This window comes from Clinocottus analis, unplaced genomic scaffold (genome assembly GCF_023055335.1).
Source record: "Clinocottus analis isolate CAN_PGR_092001 unplaced genomic scaffold, fCliAna1.0.p SCAF_8, whole genome shotgun sequence".
In the NCBI taxonomy this organism is placed as follows: Eukaryota; Metazoa; Chordata; class Actinopteri; order Perciformes; family Cottidae; genus Clinocottus; species Clinocottus analis.
The window spans coordinates 14,252,504-14,268,188 of NW_027176240.1; the positions used below are offsets into that span (position 1 = coordinate 14,252,504).

The 15,685-nt window shown below is 41.7% G+C and overlaps 1 protein-coding gene across 5 annotated transcripts; it reads right to left on the reverse strand.

Annotated features, from left to right (window-relative positions):
• Positions 1-889: 889 nt before the first annotated feature.
• On the reverse strand, positions 890-15,685 carry rrbp1a (ribosome binding protein 1a). Of its 5 annotated transcripts, none has more exons than XM_068567937.1 (27): positions 15,427-15,685; positions 12,589-13,525; positions 10,137-10,291; positions 9,876-9,998; positions 9,177-9,329; positions 8,826-8,944; positions 8,453-8,606; positions 6,988-7,126; positions 6,659-6,840; positions 6,529-6,563; positions 6,366-6,441; positions 6,194-6,231; positions 6,010-6,085; positions 5,860-5,897; positions 5,687-5,765; positions 5,510-5,599; positions 5,323-5,409; positions 5,133-5,222; positions 4,947-5,039; positions 4,809-4,859; positions 4,626-4,718; positions 4,175-4,258; positions 3,883-3,960; positions 3,193-3,276; positions 2,337-2,435; positions 1,496-1,639; positions 890-1,418 (listed from the first exon to the last, which is right to left on the reverse strand). In XM_068567937.1, exons 2-27 carry the CDS (start codon positions 13,505-13,507, stop codon positions 1,380-1,382), a joined length of 3,318 nt encoding a protein of 1,105 aa, XP_068424038.1. In that variant the 5' UTR covers positions 13,508-13,525; positions 15,427-15,685; the 3' UTR covers positions 890-1,379. The 5 variants fall into 5 exon arrangements, with proteins under 5 accessions (XP_068424038.1, XP_068424037.1, XP_068424036.1 ...); XM_068567936.1 differs by having other exon boundaries at positions 5,510-5,602; XM_068567935.1 differs by having other exon boundaries at positions 5,860-5,900.

Genomic DNA, 15,685 nt, shown 5'->3' on the forward strand with positions numbered 1-15,685 from the left:
ATTCTGAATTACTTTGGTTTGGTAACTTTTTATTGGTGTCTATTTCAACAGTTTATTGATATACCTTTTGCTGAATAATTCCCACCTGGACAAACTGAATGTTACAAACTTCAATGGCTGTAACAAATTTGTCTTACTGGATTTTTTTTTTGGGTACAAATGGGTGAATAGAATGTACTGCATGTTGGACAGTCACAAAAATGCATAACCCAGAAGATATGAGGACAATGGACACATCTACAGCCTTCCCAAAATCAGTCTACTGTACTCAGTCGACCCAGTATTTAATTTAAGCCCAAAGTGTCTCTTAATACATGTATTGTCTGTACAAAATGCCATTTAAAACTAAAAAAAGTTGAGTTTCGATGCATTTAGTTTTCACTCGTTTTGCTCACGCACCACTGTCTTTCTACAAAGCAGCTTGTGTGTGTTGCCCAAAATCAAACCATACATGGCTTGTACATCTTGTAATTTACTTCCTTGTGTGTCTAATCACTGACGCAACGTGAACCTTAGAATGTGTAAAGCTTTAAGCAATGCCACACTTTCACCAGGCTTCAAAAAAAGAAGCACTTCAGAGAGAATAGAGCAACGATAGTTCATTTCACAGTAACAGTTATAACCCTCAATTTGGCAGTACAACTGTATATGGTCTATACTGCGAGGACGTTGCTGCAGCGTCGCAGTACTTCCTGTGAGAAACCAAGACAGCAGAGATGCAGAAAATAACCCTGGCTTTATAGTTTACGTTTTAAAATGTAATCGTCATGAGACTTCCAGATACACGTCATGAGCACATACAGCTCCGGATCTGAAACTATGTCAATGTAGGCAACTCTGCTTCCTGCCTGCACTCATTGCACCAACTGCGACACTGAACAACAAAGACTTAGAGCTACACTGTAGTTTATTCATTCATACAGATTTGATGTGTGTAATTGGCAGCCAGCTACAGAGAAAAGCAGCCCCTCAAGAGAATGAAACATTGAACCATACAATGTTCCCATCATTCAACCACATAGAAAAGACATACAAAGTAATTGCACAGGTTGATGTACGTTTGACGTACAATCTGTTTCCCTTTTTAACACTGAACTATGGGTAAATGTCTGGAATATAAGGCAGGGGGATAAATAACTTCTGACATAGCCAGAATTGTTGATGGAATGTGGGTTTCAATAAAGATTGTAGCAGGATCACCTCCTCTAATCTTGGCTAAAAAAAAAAAAAAGTTCATCATATCAAACATTTGATTCCTACAGTTGCAACAAATGCAATCAACTACAGTACAAGAAAGAAATAGTTTTGGAATGCATAACTATGGTAATCATAAGGCATATTTGGCAGTTTTCTTTGTAGTGTCTGCAGTGAACATCCTCTCAGACGGACGTTCCTTCCTTCAGCTCCACATATTCCCCCTTGAAAATAGAAACAGTGTCAAAACATGACGCAAAACAATGAGCTCAAGTGTGCATGTGTATGTTGGTTGTCTCACCTTTCCTTCCAGGTGCTCCTGTAGTGTTCTCACTGTGTCTCTCTCTTTGGTCAGCTGCTCCTGGGTGGTTTTGAGGAGCTGCTGGAGCTTGGTGGCTGCCTGGCCCAGGTCTTTGGACAGCTTCTTCTCTTTCTCCAGGCGCTCCTGTTCACCAAGCAAAAAGATTTTATTTAAAATTAATAAGATATGAATTACATACAAACTCCATCCGGTAACCATTAAACTGGGAATTCATACGTTTTCCCAATAATAGTTATTTGCAGGTCATGTTTGCAAATATAAATCCTGCGCTGTATATAATCATCTTTACATGTACATACTCACCCGGCCTGAGTAAATCTGTTAAGTATTTATTTATTTGCCCCATTTGCTTTGTTTACTCATAGAAAACTTGACTTATGTGGATATTTTGTGTGTATATTCCTAGTATGTGCCCACATACATGGGGGGAAAACAGTGATCTGAATCAGAATCACCTTTATTTGGCCAAGGATTTTTTTATATACCAATTTATCACAATTTATTTAATATATACACTTGACTAAAATAAATAAAGGTGAGTGCTTTATAGACTTCAAAGACCTGTGATAGAAAAGAAACGCTGTATTATGACAGTTGAGATGAATTGTACTGAAGGTGATTAGTAAACTTTAAATTAATTTTTTTTAAACCGGTGTTGAATCATGACACCGGTGTGTGTCATTTTGTTCCCCTAAGTAGCAGGACCACGTTCCACTAAAATACTCTGCCGGTTATGAAATTAATAAACATCCAGGACTGCCAAAAAATAAAAGCATTAATCACAGTTCAACGTTTCTTCGTTTGTCATTCGTTACCGCACCTGGAGCTGTGGAACATCTTCGGTGTCAGCTTGTGGTGACCCCGCAGAAACGTTGAGAAGATCCAACTGAGCCTGAAGTTCTGTTATAGTCTTCTGGGCCTAGAGGTTGACAAAACACACTGATGTCATCTACTTCCAGTTCTTCAGACTTAGTCCACATGCACACAAGGAAAAGCAACGCCGACTGACCATTCAAATCTTAGTATATGCATTGTATATTAATACTACCCAAATACCTCAAGGTTAAAAATCATAATTTAGACTAGAAGCAACTCTGTTTAAAACCTTCTCACTGCTTTGAATTACGTTTTTCCATTTCTTTTTTAAAATTTGTTCCCAAGTCCGTCACACCGCTAGAGTGCAGCTGAAAGTATAATACATCCAAGCAACACATTAAGCAACTGTGTTACTTAAGAGTAGACACATGTAACTATCGTCAGATCCGTCATGCTCTATGAAGCATTGATATTATAATTCTGTTCATTTACATATTCAGAGACTTGCCTGCTGTCAGTTTAAACTGTGTTACTCTTAGCCTGAATCGTGTCTTTACCTCCTCCGTATTTGTCCGATGTTATAGTTTACTCTGCATTTGTAAAATGCGGTGCTTAGCTGACAGCTGACTCATCTACGCTTGTCATTGGTCATATCCTGCAAAGAACGCCCCTTTGTGTGAATGGCCAGATTGGAAAAACCTCGATTGAACTCGCTTCGTGGGACTGCTTAGCAGGATCCTGCTTGTTCGGGTTGGTTAAGCCTGATAACCTAAAGTTACCCTGGTTATGTTGAACTCGCTTAGTGAAACAAGTCCTTGGTATGACAATATAAAAAGGTTTTAAGAAACGATGGCTGCTACCTGCTCAAACTCTTCTGAAAGCTGCTGCCTCTGAGCCACCTCGCCGTGCAGCTTCTCAGTTGTCTGACCCAACTCGTTCTGGAACTGAGGAACGACAAAAAGGCCACACACACAATAAATACACACATAATGAAATGGCTAACGCATACGTGTATGCAAACATTGTTGTGCAAGCAACGCGCACATGTGCGCACGCACGCACACACACGCTGAGTTAGTTGACTCTCGGTCTATTTCAGTGGAGAGGCTCAAGTCAAACACAAAAGCTCTGTTGCTGTTAAGAATCGTACAAACAAATGAGAAGTGAGCATGCTGGAAAAGGTAAGAAAAAGCAGTGGTTAGAGTTATGTCGACTCCGTCGATGCAAACAGTGGTTAGCATAAACAGCTGCTGTGTCGGAGGAATACTGGACAGACTGGAAGACTTGCAAGGGTCATTTGTATCCGTGTGCTGTCGCCACATCATTGATTTAGGACATGGGTTTGACCAAATATGTCAAGCCAGACTACAAAGAACATGTTGAAATGAAGACAGAGCAACAAATCAAGAAGTTTATTTGGGGAATTTTATACTAAATTGAACGAGGCTTATTTATAAATGTATTACAAAACAAATCTTCTAGCGTCCTAGTCACTGTCCAGTACTCTCTGACAGGAAGTGAACGGTGCCCTGTGACCGTTGCACCCTGACCTGACTGGGTTGAGCCTCAGCTGGGCCATTCTGCTCTCGCTGAGCCTGCATCGTGATCTTGCCCAGCTGCTCTCTGACCTGAAACAGGAAGCCGTCACTGGTTACATAACCTCCCACCAATGAATCCTCTTTGTTACACGTCACCGACAACGCATCTTGCTGTTTAAAAAAAGGGATTTCCACAAATTCCTCGATGTCTCTCTAATACCATGCCTTCTGCTCACATCCTGTTATATAACTGTGTAAATAAAGTCAGCCCGTGGACGGGAAAGCAGGCCGTTTGTGAAATCACCTGTGTAAGCTCCTCCTTGTGTGCCTGGGCCTCCTTTTGGACCAAATCCAGCTGGCTCTGACACTCCAACAGCTGCAGCTTCACCTGAATACAGAGCACATCGCAGACGCAGATGTCAGGTTTTGTTTTAAAGAGGTTAAAGTCTCCCGAGGACTTCATGGAGAAACTCCCACAGAGAAATGACCAAGCATGTGCTAATTCTTATAAAAGGTTATACAACAAGAAAAAAGCACGGAACTCATTGATTGTGATGTTGAAATAGTATAACAATTAATACAAATATAGAAATTGTTTATATGCTCATGTGATTTTTTAAATTATTTTTTTAATGCAAGAATACAAATAAAATAAAGTCCACAACATTAATAGTGGAACTTGCACATAAAAATACTACAACATTTTTTAGGAGCAGTGCTAGATCAGTGAGGTTGCTGTGATCTGAAGATCTAACCTGCTCATGTTCCTGCTCCATCTCCTCTGAGGTCTCCTGGTTGTCTGACTGCTTCTCCAGCTGGGCTTCCAGAAGCATCATCTGCTCCTTCAGCTGCAACGAGAACAAAAGTAAACCGGTTTACACACTTCTAACCGGCTAGTTTACATAGAGGGGCAACTTAAGTGTGGCAAACATCTTCACCTGTTCAACACTTTGGTTTTCTCCCTCCAGCTTGCTGATCTTCTGCAACGCCTAGTAAGGTGTGAAAGTGACTATTGTGAGGTTTTAAAAACATGGAGAGGGGGGGTCCTAGTCATTAAGAAAGTCTTAGAAACATACCACACTCAGCTGTTCCTCTGAGGTAGCCATCTTGGACTTCCATAACAGCTCTTCTTCCTCCACACTCATCTGCAGATGTTTTAGCATTCCTTCCTGAAAGAAAAGGGAAACAGGATTAAATGAGCCGAATAAATTAAACCCCTGTTCTATAAAAAAGTTTAAACTTTAGTTTCCCCAAACACTTACTGTTTCAGCCAGGACTATTCTGTACTGTTCACATTCAGCCTGCAGTGAGCCATGGCTATCCTCAGCCTCCTTCAATTTCCCGAGCAACTCCTGAGACAAAGAAAACACATTCAGAACTTGTTCTGCTGGGCTAAGCAATTTATATGGTAAGCAAGTTTAAATTTTTTTTTTTTTTTTAAAAGTGGCTTACAGGCAACTCTGTGCTTGACCCAGACTCCTGGCTCTGCTGGCTGAGAGTCTCCTGAGCCTTCTGCGTGAATACTTGTAACCAGTTGGACTAAGTGAAGGGAAAAAAGCAGACATGAATAATTAATACACACATTATTCTACTGAATGATGACCAACATCATCAAATACTAAAAAACGTTTTTTCCTACTTGCTCTAGCTCTACAGGTATCTGTGGGAATAGTTTCTGGAGCATTTTTTTGGTTTCACCCTGAAACGCTGTCAGTTCTGCCGTAACACTCTGCTGAAACAACAAAATGACAGAATCAGGAAAGTAATGAAGCGGACAGGCATCTCAATTGATAAGCCACTGTGTGAAGAGCCTTACTGCATCGACGGCCATCTTTTCTCTTGCTTCTCTCAGTTCCTCTTGTAGTGATGTGACAAGGACATCCTTCTCAGTCACGCTAGTCAAATAACAAAAATAGTCAAAACAGAGATCTAAAACAGAGCTAACAGTATGTCAGACTGATTTATTTTGATATGCCAAGACCCATGTACCTTGTCTGTAGCAGTGCCAGCTCTGTGGAGGTATCTGACTGCTGAAACAAAGTGGACATACAAATGAGTCACTGAGAAAAAGAAAATGGACCCGTACTTGTGTTCATGAAGTCAAATCATGTAACACATCGAGAGGTACTGTCCACGTACTGGTGCGTTCTGTTGCTCCACCTCTTTGAGATTTTTAAGTTCACCCTGAAGCGATGCGATGAGAGAGACATCCTCACTAAAAAAGGAACACACAATTTGGATTAACTAGAAATAAGCAAAGAGCAAACAAAAGGTGTAAAGATACGATTTGAGTCAAATACAGAGACAGTAAAAAGCACCAAACCTCTTGTTTCTTTCCTCTAGAGCAACAATAGTGTTCTCCTGTTGGAACAGCAGATCATTTTTGATTAGTAGTACAACTGTACACATTTAAAAATGTTATTCGATTTCCATGAATAATTGAGAAGTGATTTCATTTGGTAATACATCCAACAGCAGATGTTTACAACACTTACAGCAGCTTCCTGCTTCAATTGCAGTTGCTTCAGTTCCTCGTGAAGTGTGTTCAACTGGTTGGTTCTCTCCTGAAGACTACAGAAAGCATATCATTTCAATCAATACGTGAAACAGCTCTGGATTTTGATGTTGACTCTGAAGAGAAGTGGCGCAAACACTTACCTAAGCTTTAGCTGTTCCACCTCTGCAGCGTTCACCTGCAGAATCAGACACAGCAAACCTGCTTAGGGGTGACTGTGTGGCCGAGCCTCTGCTCATTCCGGAAATGTAAAACAAACAAAGCATGTCCTACCTGGTCGTTATCCTCCTCCTTCTTGGTCTGATTGGCTTCGAGCAGTGAGTTGATGGAGGCTACCTGCTCTACCAGCTGGCCTTTCTCTGTCTGCACCTCCTCTAGCTGTGCAGTGAGTGCCTCCACCTGAGCAGAGCGCTCACCGATCTCAGTCTCCAAGCTCCCAATACGGACTTGATATTCTGCAGGGATGAATCACAGCATTCACAATTTATTCTATGTCCTGTGATGTAGCTACTGGTTTCCATATACACAATTACTGTTAAGATGCCAACTCCTAAGCCTTAACATCTGGTGAGCATTCAGACATAGTTCCCCTATTCTCTGACCTGAGATTGTGCTGCTGTCCTGCTGGGCATTGTCCAAAGTGGCCTGCAGACTGCTATTTCGACTCTGTGTTGCCCTGAGCTCCTCGCATACCTCCTCCATTCTCCTCTGCAACGCCTGCTCATTCTCCCCATGGCTGGCCTAACAATAACAACGACAATCAACACGTTGTGACAAACAGCAGGGGGCAGCAAAGATTCACAAAATTATCTTACTTGGCAGCATTGGCTCACAAGACAAAATCAGTGCATTTCTGTAAAAATATCATATGGGGACCCATTCAGTGAAAGAGACAAAATAGAAGGAAAAAATAAACAGTCCACCTATTGCAAGATCAGAATAAAATTTGTCTTGCAGTTGTGCAACAAAAGTGTTAACAGTTAAGCAACCTTTTTAGGAATTTAAAGGAAGCGTCTTGTGGGAAGTGCTCCACAGGTTTTTTGAGACAATTAGCCTGCCTGGGTTTCTATGACAGACTCGCCCAAAGAAGCTAATCGTTTATGACGACAGCAGGCTGACAGTCCAGCAACTCATTTTACAAAGAGAGCGAAACTCATCTCGACAAAGAAATTAGAAAAAAAAACATCTTGCATCATTTGACAATGTCTATTGTACATTGACTGACGGTCTGAGCCGTTGCATAACATGTTTAAAGACCATCAACGCATGTCAGTAAATGATTAACTCAAGGAACACTTGACTGACATAAGTGCCGACTCACTTGCTCCACACAGCTCATAATAGTTCAGACTAACAACATTCCATGAGTAACTGCGTAGGCTAACTATTCATACACATTATATATAATATGTGCAGTCACTAGATATATGTTTATGGTTGTGTGGCGCAAATGAGTCAGCACTTCTGACACTAAAGTGTTCCTTTAATTAATCATTTACTGACATGTGTTTATGTTATGCAACAGCTCAGTCAGTCAAGGTATAGTAGACGTGCTCAAATGATGCAAGATGGTTCACACACACACACACACACACACACACACACACACACACACACACACACACACACACACACACACACACACACACACACACACACACACACACACACACACACACACCTTGTGTCTGAAAGCCTAGAGTTGTAAATACCATTAGACTGTTCCTGCTCTTCTACAGAGAGCTGCAGCAGAGAGGTGCTTGGACACGCACACATTCCAGCTGGTGCTGCTGAGAAGTATTCCCTGCAGCACCATTATTGATTTGCTATGTTCCAAGCCAAGGCTACGTGAATACAAGGCATTTAAACTTCCCATAATATAAGAGGGTTGTCAAACAGGTGTGAAAGGTCTCAGCTTGCATTTTGAAGATGCCATGTTACTCACTGCTCAAACAAGAGCATTTAGTAAATAAGAGATGTAAAACATTTGTTTCCATTTGGAAACTTGATTATGTCCTATGTAAGTTAGAATAGATATGATGTGGAGTTCCCACAGGCCAGGCCAACCTGCAGCAGGGAAAGCTGCTTCTCCGTAGCGAACAGCTTGGCTTCTAGCCCTTTCCTGATGTGATCCTCAGCAAGCAGACCTTCTGTCTTCTCTCCAAGTTCCTTGGTTAACTTTGTGCATTCCTGACGCAGCTTGGCCAGCTCTGCGTTTTGCCTGAGGGGAGAATGAAAGACAGAGACACAGAAAAAAGGACACAGGGAGAAAGAGTCAGGAAAAACGTGAGCAAATCTTTAAAGTTGGTACTCCTTACATACCTTTAAATTTGTACAAACTGCACTCAAGTATCCCTTCAGTTAGTATCAGTATGAAGAGGTAAAATGCATGTCAGTATGCATTACTGCTTCTCATTTACCGTTGCAGGGAAACACTCACTTGCTCTCAGCCTGACTAGTGGCTTGGTTGAGGGCGTCGCGAAGAATGGAGTTCTCCTGCTGTAGACGGGCCTGCTGGGCATTGGGGCCTTTTTCCAGCTGCTCCTGCAGGCTAACAATCTGTAAAAAAAAAAATAAAAAAAAATTAAGTTGTTGTTTTTTAAAGTCTACCAGCCATGTTGTACTTTTGGCCCTTGGACAGCTGCTTTAAATTTTTGTCAAGATAACTTTATTACAAAAATGAAAAACTGCTTTTTCACTAAATGACCAGGAGTAAAATAAAAGGACAGAATGCAAACTGAAATGTACTCATCTGATTCCAACATTAAGAAATTGTAGTACGAGAACTGACCTTAGCATTGAACCCCTGGGTCTGCGCCACATGGTCCTGGTAACTAGCCTGCATGCGTGCTTGCAGAGCAATCATTTCTTGCTCCCTCTTGCTCAACTGGGAACTTAGCCTCGTCTCCACACTGGCCACCTTCGACTTCTCAGCAGACAAGTCCTAAAAAAACAGAATCCACGGTAAGATTCTGTGGCCAAAGAGTAATTTTCCTCTAATGCCAACAACATGATGACAGATTAAAAAAAAAGAAAAAAAAAAAGTGAAATATGAAAATACATATAAAATATATTTTTTAAACTTCCTGGGAGCCTAACGATAGATCTGTTCATGTATCTATAGGCTGCTGCCATAGATATTACAAAAGATGATTGACTTTGAAATGGAGGGAGTCCTTAATGCTTTTAATGGATGTGGCCTGTGTCTTGCAGTCACCATGTTACATTCCTCTAGTGCCCCCTTCAGGACAAAATATGAAGAGGGCTGCAAATGTAGTGCACTATAATGTTCAGAAAATCAACCCTTTTAATTCAGGCAATTAATCCCTCAGTTTCACCTTCAGACCAAACTTTTTTTTTTTTTGCCAAACTAGTGAAAAGCATCTAATACAAATTTTTGTAATCTTTTTTTTTTTTTCATTTGTTTACCAATGTGTATTAGAGTTCTCATGGGGCTGCCAGCAGGGCTGTAGACACTTGTAGGTCTCACCTTGGTGAGTTCCCTGAGGCGATTCTTTGCCGCAGAAGCTTCCTCTTGCTCTGCCGCCAGCTGCTTCTCCTTCTCCTCCAGTTGTTTCTTCAGCATGGCGACTGGGTCTCCTTTCTGAGTGGCCTACAAAAACATACGTATGAATAAAGACATCACAAATAAAGTGGGCCTCCCTTCAAGTCTAATACAGTATGCATTCAGTGCCTGTACACTCCAGCCAGTTTAGCAAATGTCCTCATCACTGACTGTAGTGTCCATTACCTTGTGCCAGGCATCCTGGATGATGCCAACTTTCTCAGACAGGATCTCGATGAGCCTATGAGCCTCGACCTCACTGAACACCATGCTACTGATGGTCGACACCAGAGCCTTGTACGGCAGGTACAGAGGAGCATCAGCAGAATCCACCACCGCAACTGAGGAGACAAATATAAAAACATTTCAATAAAGCCAAGAATAAAAGTGGCATAATAAAGATCTTTAGAGGTTATTTCATGCTCAACAGTAAAAATACAGATACTTTTAAAGCTCATTAGGCTGAATTCCTACACTGCCACAGGAAAAGGACCTGGTTTTGACTTGTCCTTTGGGTCTGGGCCCCTGGGCAGCTTCTGATGGCTAAATGATGGGGCACTGTGGCACCAGGCAGCGATGAGCCTCGGGCAAGGGAAAACCCCACTCCCCTCCCTGCCCATTGTAAGGGCACTGAGAGCCTTTGTCAGCTAACAAAACAGGGCAGTGGTGTTTGGACAAGCTGGCGTGCTCTATGCCATCCAGAGCCGAGTGCCAGACATTACCCACAACGGCCATTGGCACTACTTTCCACGCTAGAAGTTCATCAATACTGACAGGGTATTACTGCCTTAGATTGTGAGTGTATGGACATGAAACTGTACAGACTCCCACTCCACCGCTAAACCCTCTCACCAGTGATATGGCTCATGTAGTTCCTGCCTAGATAACAGTTTCCACTTCAAAGTAAAAAGCTATTTTTAACAATGATTGTTCTAGAGCAAAAACATATTGATAGACTTGGCTTTGCTTCTTGATATGCAGAGAAGGGTTTCTACTAGGTAAGTGTAATTTACAGAAACACCGGTGCGGACAACACCAGTCCTCAAATAAGGGCTGGCTGGTTTAACAGAAAAGGAAATCTGGCAGCGAGACCAAATAACAAGCATCTTTTAAAATGAAATTTATTTATTTGTTTAAAAAGCCCTTACATTAGCGCAACAGTATTTAAATTTGACAAAGGGACAAGCATCTAAAGATAGTTTATAGTTGTGCAATGATTTTTTTCATAACGGCTACAGTGTTTCCCCTAGGTTTACAGCTTAAGAGGCGTGGGGGGCGACACCCACAATGACACAAACACCAAAAGCATAGTTTTTTCTGTAAATAACATCATTTTGTGACTCCATCTGTGCTTTTATAAATAACAAAATAAAGAATATTACTATAACTTATAATTAAACCAGAAAAAATTGCAATCACTTAGAACAATGAAAATAAAGTTCTATCAGTGCAAAAAAAATAAATAATATGTAGTTACTACTAAATAGCTCATTTTGGAAAATTAAAAGCAAATTGCACAACAAAACAGAATGAGTGCAGATATTCGAGCATCAGGTTGTTAGTGGCTCAGTGAGCTGTTTTCCTCTACAAATATTTTTAAAACGCGGTTGTAGACTTAATGCGGCCGCTCTCCATTCGAAATCCATGATAAGATGAGGTCTTTTCCGGTTTTAAGAGACGGAACAGCAGAAAAGACGACTTCAGGAGACTTCACAGAGATTGGCTTTTGGCAAAACGCCCCAAAAAAAATCGCCGAGTCGCGCATGCGCAACGTAACTTCTTAACAATGTACGGTGAACATTTACCCGAAAGTACAGGCATTTGTCCATCTATTTATTAATGACTTAGTTTTATGTCCGTGTACTTTGTAATGTGTGAAGCCAGCAGCTCATTGTTGGTACAAGACACGAGCACTTTGGCTCGTTTCACTCAGAGCAGGAGAGCTGCTCTGGGTTCACGGAGCTGCTCCGGTGATCCTTGCAGGAGGGCTACTGTTGCCATCTTCTACCTGGGAGTGTTTAAAATATATAGTTGTCTGCTTTTCACACGACATATTTTTCCACGCTCTCTGCCCGCTGCAGGGTGCTCGGCACTCACCTGCGCATTGGGACGGAACAACGCCGTGCGCGATACAGAGAGCAGTAAAGAGGAGAAGTGTTTACGCGCGACCACGTAGAGACAGAAATGACAGCTGTCGTGTAGATCCCATCAATAAAATATGACCGTTTAGTTTGTTTATTAACAGAACAAGGTGTAGACCTGTTCTATAGGAAAGATAACCTTAAATGACATTTTGTGATCTGGCGATATAAAGAAAATTACAGGGGGGCGGGTTTTTTTTCCAGGGGGGCGCCCCGCCCCCCTAATATAATGGTTGGGGAAACACTGGGCTATAAAAGATGTGATATTCCTCAAAGCCTTCAAGCTACTACAGAGAGGATTCTTAAAAAAAAGCTATCTGTATTATTATTTTCCTATGCTGAGAACATCTGTATTTTTGAAAGACAGTGTCATCTTTAATCACCGCTTCAGAAATATTACAACGTATAGATATTTTATAATATATTATTTTACAAACAAAATGTTCAGTTACAACTGCAAAATGATAAATGAATATCTCTGAAACATATCTGCTTACCAGGCTCAGCCTTTTTCTTAGCGGCCTTCTTCTTGGGCTCCTGTACTTTTCCTGCAACAGTAGGGGTCTGCTGAGAGCCAACTTGGGGCACTGCCATCACAGGGACATCTTTAGTGACAACTTCCAGCACTAGGGCAGTCTTGGATGGAGCAGGTAAAGACTTGGCAGCAGCTTTAGTGGGCGCCGGGGCAGACTTAGCTGGCACTGGGGAAGTCTTGCCCAGGGCTGGGGCGGACTTGGCCAGTGCTGGGGCAGACTTGGCCAGTGCTGGGGCAGACTTGGCTGGGGCAGATTTAGCTGGGGCTGGAGCAGACTTTGCTGGCACCGGGACAGACTCAGTTGGGGCAGACACAGGGTCCTGGGTTGATGCAGGTACTATGGAGGACTTGACAGGTGCAGAAGTAGCCACAAGTGGGGCTGTTTGGGAAGAGGCTGCCTCTACCTTAGCCCCCTTCTTCTTCTTTTTCGGTGAGGGTGCAGGTGAGGGCTCAGTAGGAGCAGGGCTTGGTTCAGCGGCATTCTTTAGCTCGGTGCCAGCTGTTGCTGCAGTCGGCTTAACATCTAAATCAGCGACAGGTTCAGGGGCTGGAGCAGCAGCTACAAGTTGGGCAGCAGCAGACTCAATGACTTCGTCAGCTTCAACTTCCTCTTGAGTTTCTTCAGACTCTGGGATTTTTCCATTGGGCTTTTCCTCTCTTTTCTTTCCACGGCCCTTCTTGTCAGATACTTTGTCCTTTTTCTTTTTGTCAGAGCGAGTGGACTGTATCTTACCCAGCTCTCTTCGTTGTTTAGCCAGAGCTTCCTCATAAGAGGTCTCCTTCATGGAGAAGGTGGAGACAAGAGCAATCCCGAGAGCAGAGATCACCATGAATCCACCAAACACCATTATCCCAACAGTCTGGGGGTCGTAGATATCCATTGTTGGAATTCAGTTGACCTAAAAAGAAAGTGGCAGACTTAAATCAATACAATAAACAACTAACAATAGGATTCAAGATTTCTAAGTGTTGAAAAAAAGTACATATAGTTCATAGGCAATTCAAAACTGTAATCTCAACAAAAGAATCTCTGTGCTTCTGCAAAATGAATCTGAACTAAAAAGCAGCTGTAATAACAGAGTAGTTGATATAGAACCGTGATAAGTGCTTTGGGAGAACAACCATAGCCTTTCCCTTCTAAGGCCTCAGGGTGTCACTATTATCCCCATTAACTTTTGCCATGAAGCTGGCTACATAATGCAGACCAGCAAATCTTATAAGCAAACTCTATGACAAACAGCTGCTCAAAACCCACTTATTTATAGCCGTCAACCTTGGGAAAACATGTGTTCATGAAGCTCTAATTAATAGTTAAATATCATACATTACTGTTGTATTTTGCTGTAAAAACATTTGGCAATTTGCCCAAACAACAGAACTTCAAAAAAAAAGAACTTCAGTGCATGTTTCAAATGGGCTTAAGATAAAGCAGCCATTTATAAATTCAAGGAACAACATCAAAATCACAGAGGCCAAAAGGGTTTCAGACAACAATTTCCAGCAATTGGCTGGTGGTTAGTGTTAATTTCCTGCCCTGTAAAAAGAAAATAAACTTAAGTATCTTTCAACCATCCCTTTATGGCTCTTAGAGGCCACTGCGGGGATGACAGCAGCTTAGCTCCGCTACAACCCCTTTTTGATTTATTCTTGCAGTACCGTCAGTGACAACCTTGTGTATATTTAAATTATTGACAACGATGTTATCCCATAAGGAAATACATGAATGGAGAAAAGGACAACGTGGATCTCCACTGTTTAAAAACTAACACTGTGACACGGGGGAGGAAAACTGCTGAGCTGCCAGAGTCCAGGGTCCAGTGTTCATCGCAGGCTCGAACCGCTTGAAGCAAAAGAGAGTTGTACGGCCTCCTTATCGGTGACGTTGCACGTCAGACCAAACTGAGAATTACGACTTTAGGAAAACCGATTCAGACACATCTCAAGGTCCACAAGAGATAGGACTGTAGGATTACACGTCCTCGTGTGTTTTACAGACACAAATATACAAATATATAACTTTAGATACATTAGTACAAAAACCTATTGACTTTATTTAGCAATTGAGGTCAAACATATTTCTTTTCAAAACAGTAGCTACTTGTTTTACGTTACTTTTAATTTCAGCAGACTGTAAGTAGGGGAAAAAAGAAATATATATATATATATACACACACAAACTAAACAAAAAAGAATATATATATATATATATATATATATATATATATATATATATATATATATATATATACACACACACACACACACACACAAACTAAACAAAAACGTTCAGACTTTAACATTAGATACTTTAATGCAAAACGCATCGACTTCCATCAACTTCCGAGCTAGTTTATCACAAATCACTATCAAACCAACCTAATGCTATAATTACAATACTGAGACAACAACTTAAACAGCCTCGAAACACTACGCAGTTCACCATTCAAACATGCGTTAAAACAAAAAGATTGAGTGCAATCTGGTAATTGTTTTTTAAGTGCAATATGATTTGAATCATCACTAGTAAGCTAGCACTGTGGCTAACACTAAGAATCAATGAACTTGGCTGTGGTGCTGAGCATTAGTGCATGTTACCGTTACACAACTGCTCCCCAGCAGCCGTACCAATATCGTACACTACTTAGCTAGTGAGGAGGGATACCCTCAGACTACTTAAGATAACTTAAATGGGGTGTCTCTCTGCATTAGTAGTTAGCTCAGGAGTTAGCAGAGGATAGCTTCCTAAGCTAGCTGACGCTGGCTTCAACAGACAGAAGAATTCCAGGACTCCCTCACTTACCTTGTGATGTGTTAACGTCTGCTCGCGTCAGTGAAACGGAGAGGGGGCAAGCGGCTTTGACGTGAAACTGTACGCTGAAACAACTTCTTTGGAAAGCTACCTATTTATCTAGCTAACTAGCTTTTTTCCCCCCTTCCCAGTGCTCGTCCCCTCACTCCGCTGGAGAATCCGTGGTCTGCTGTGAAGTCGTGGCACTTCGAGCTGGCTAGACGTGCTGGCCCCGTGCCCCAGATAGCTGCCATGACTCCAGAACGCGTCT

Coding starts and splice junctions, on each gene's coding strand:
- rrbp1a (XM_068567934.1), bottom strand. CDS start 13,507: ATGGATATCTACGACCCCCAGACTGTTGGGATAATGGTGTTTGGTGGA. Junction 4,860..4,946: donor CAGAGGAACAGCTGAGTGTG/GTATGTTTCTAA, acceptor ACACCTTACTAG/GCGTTGCAGAAGATCAGCAA. Junction 1,419..1,495: donor AGGAGCACCTGGAAGGAAAG/GTGAGACAACCA, acceptor TCTATTTTCAAG/GGGGAATATGTGGAGCTGAA.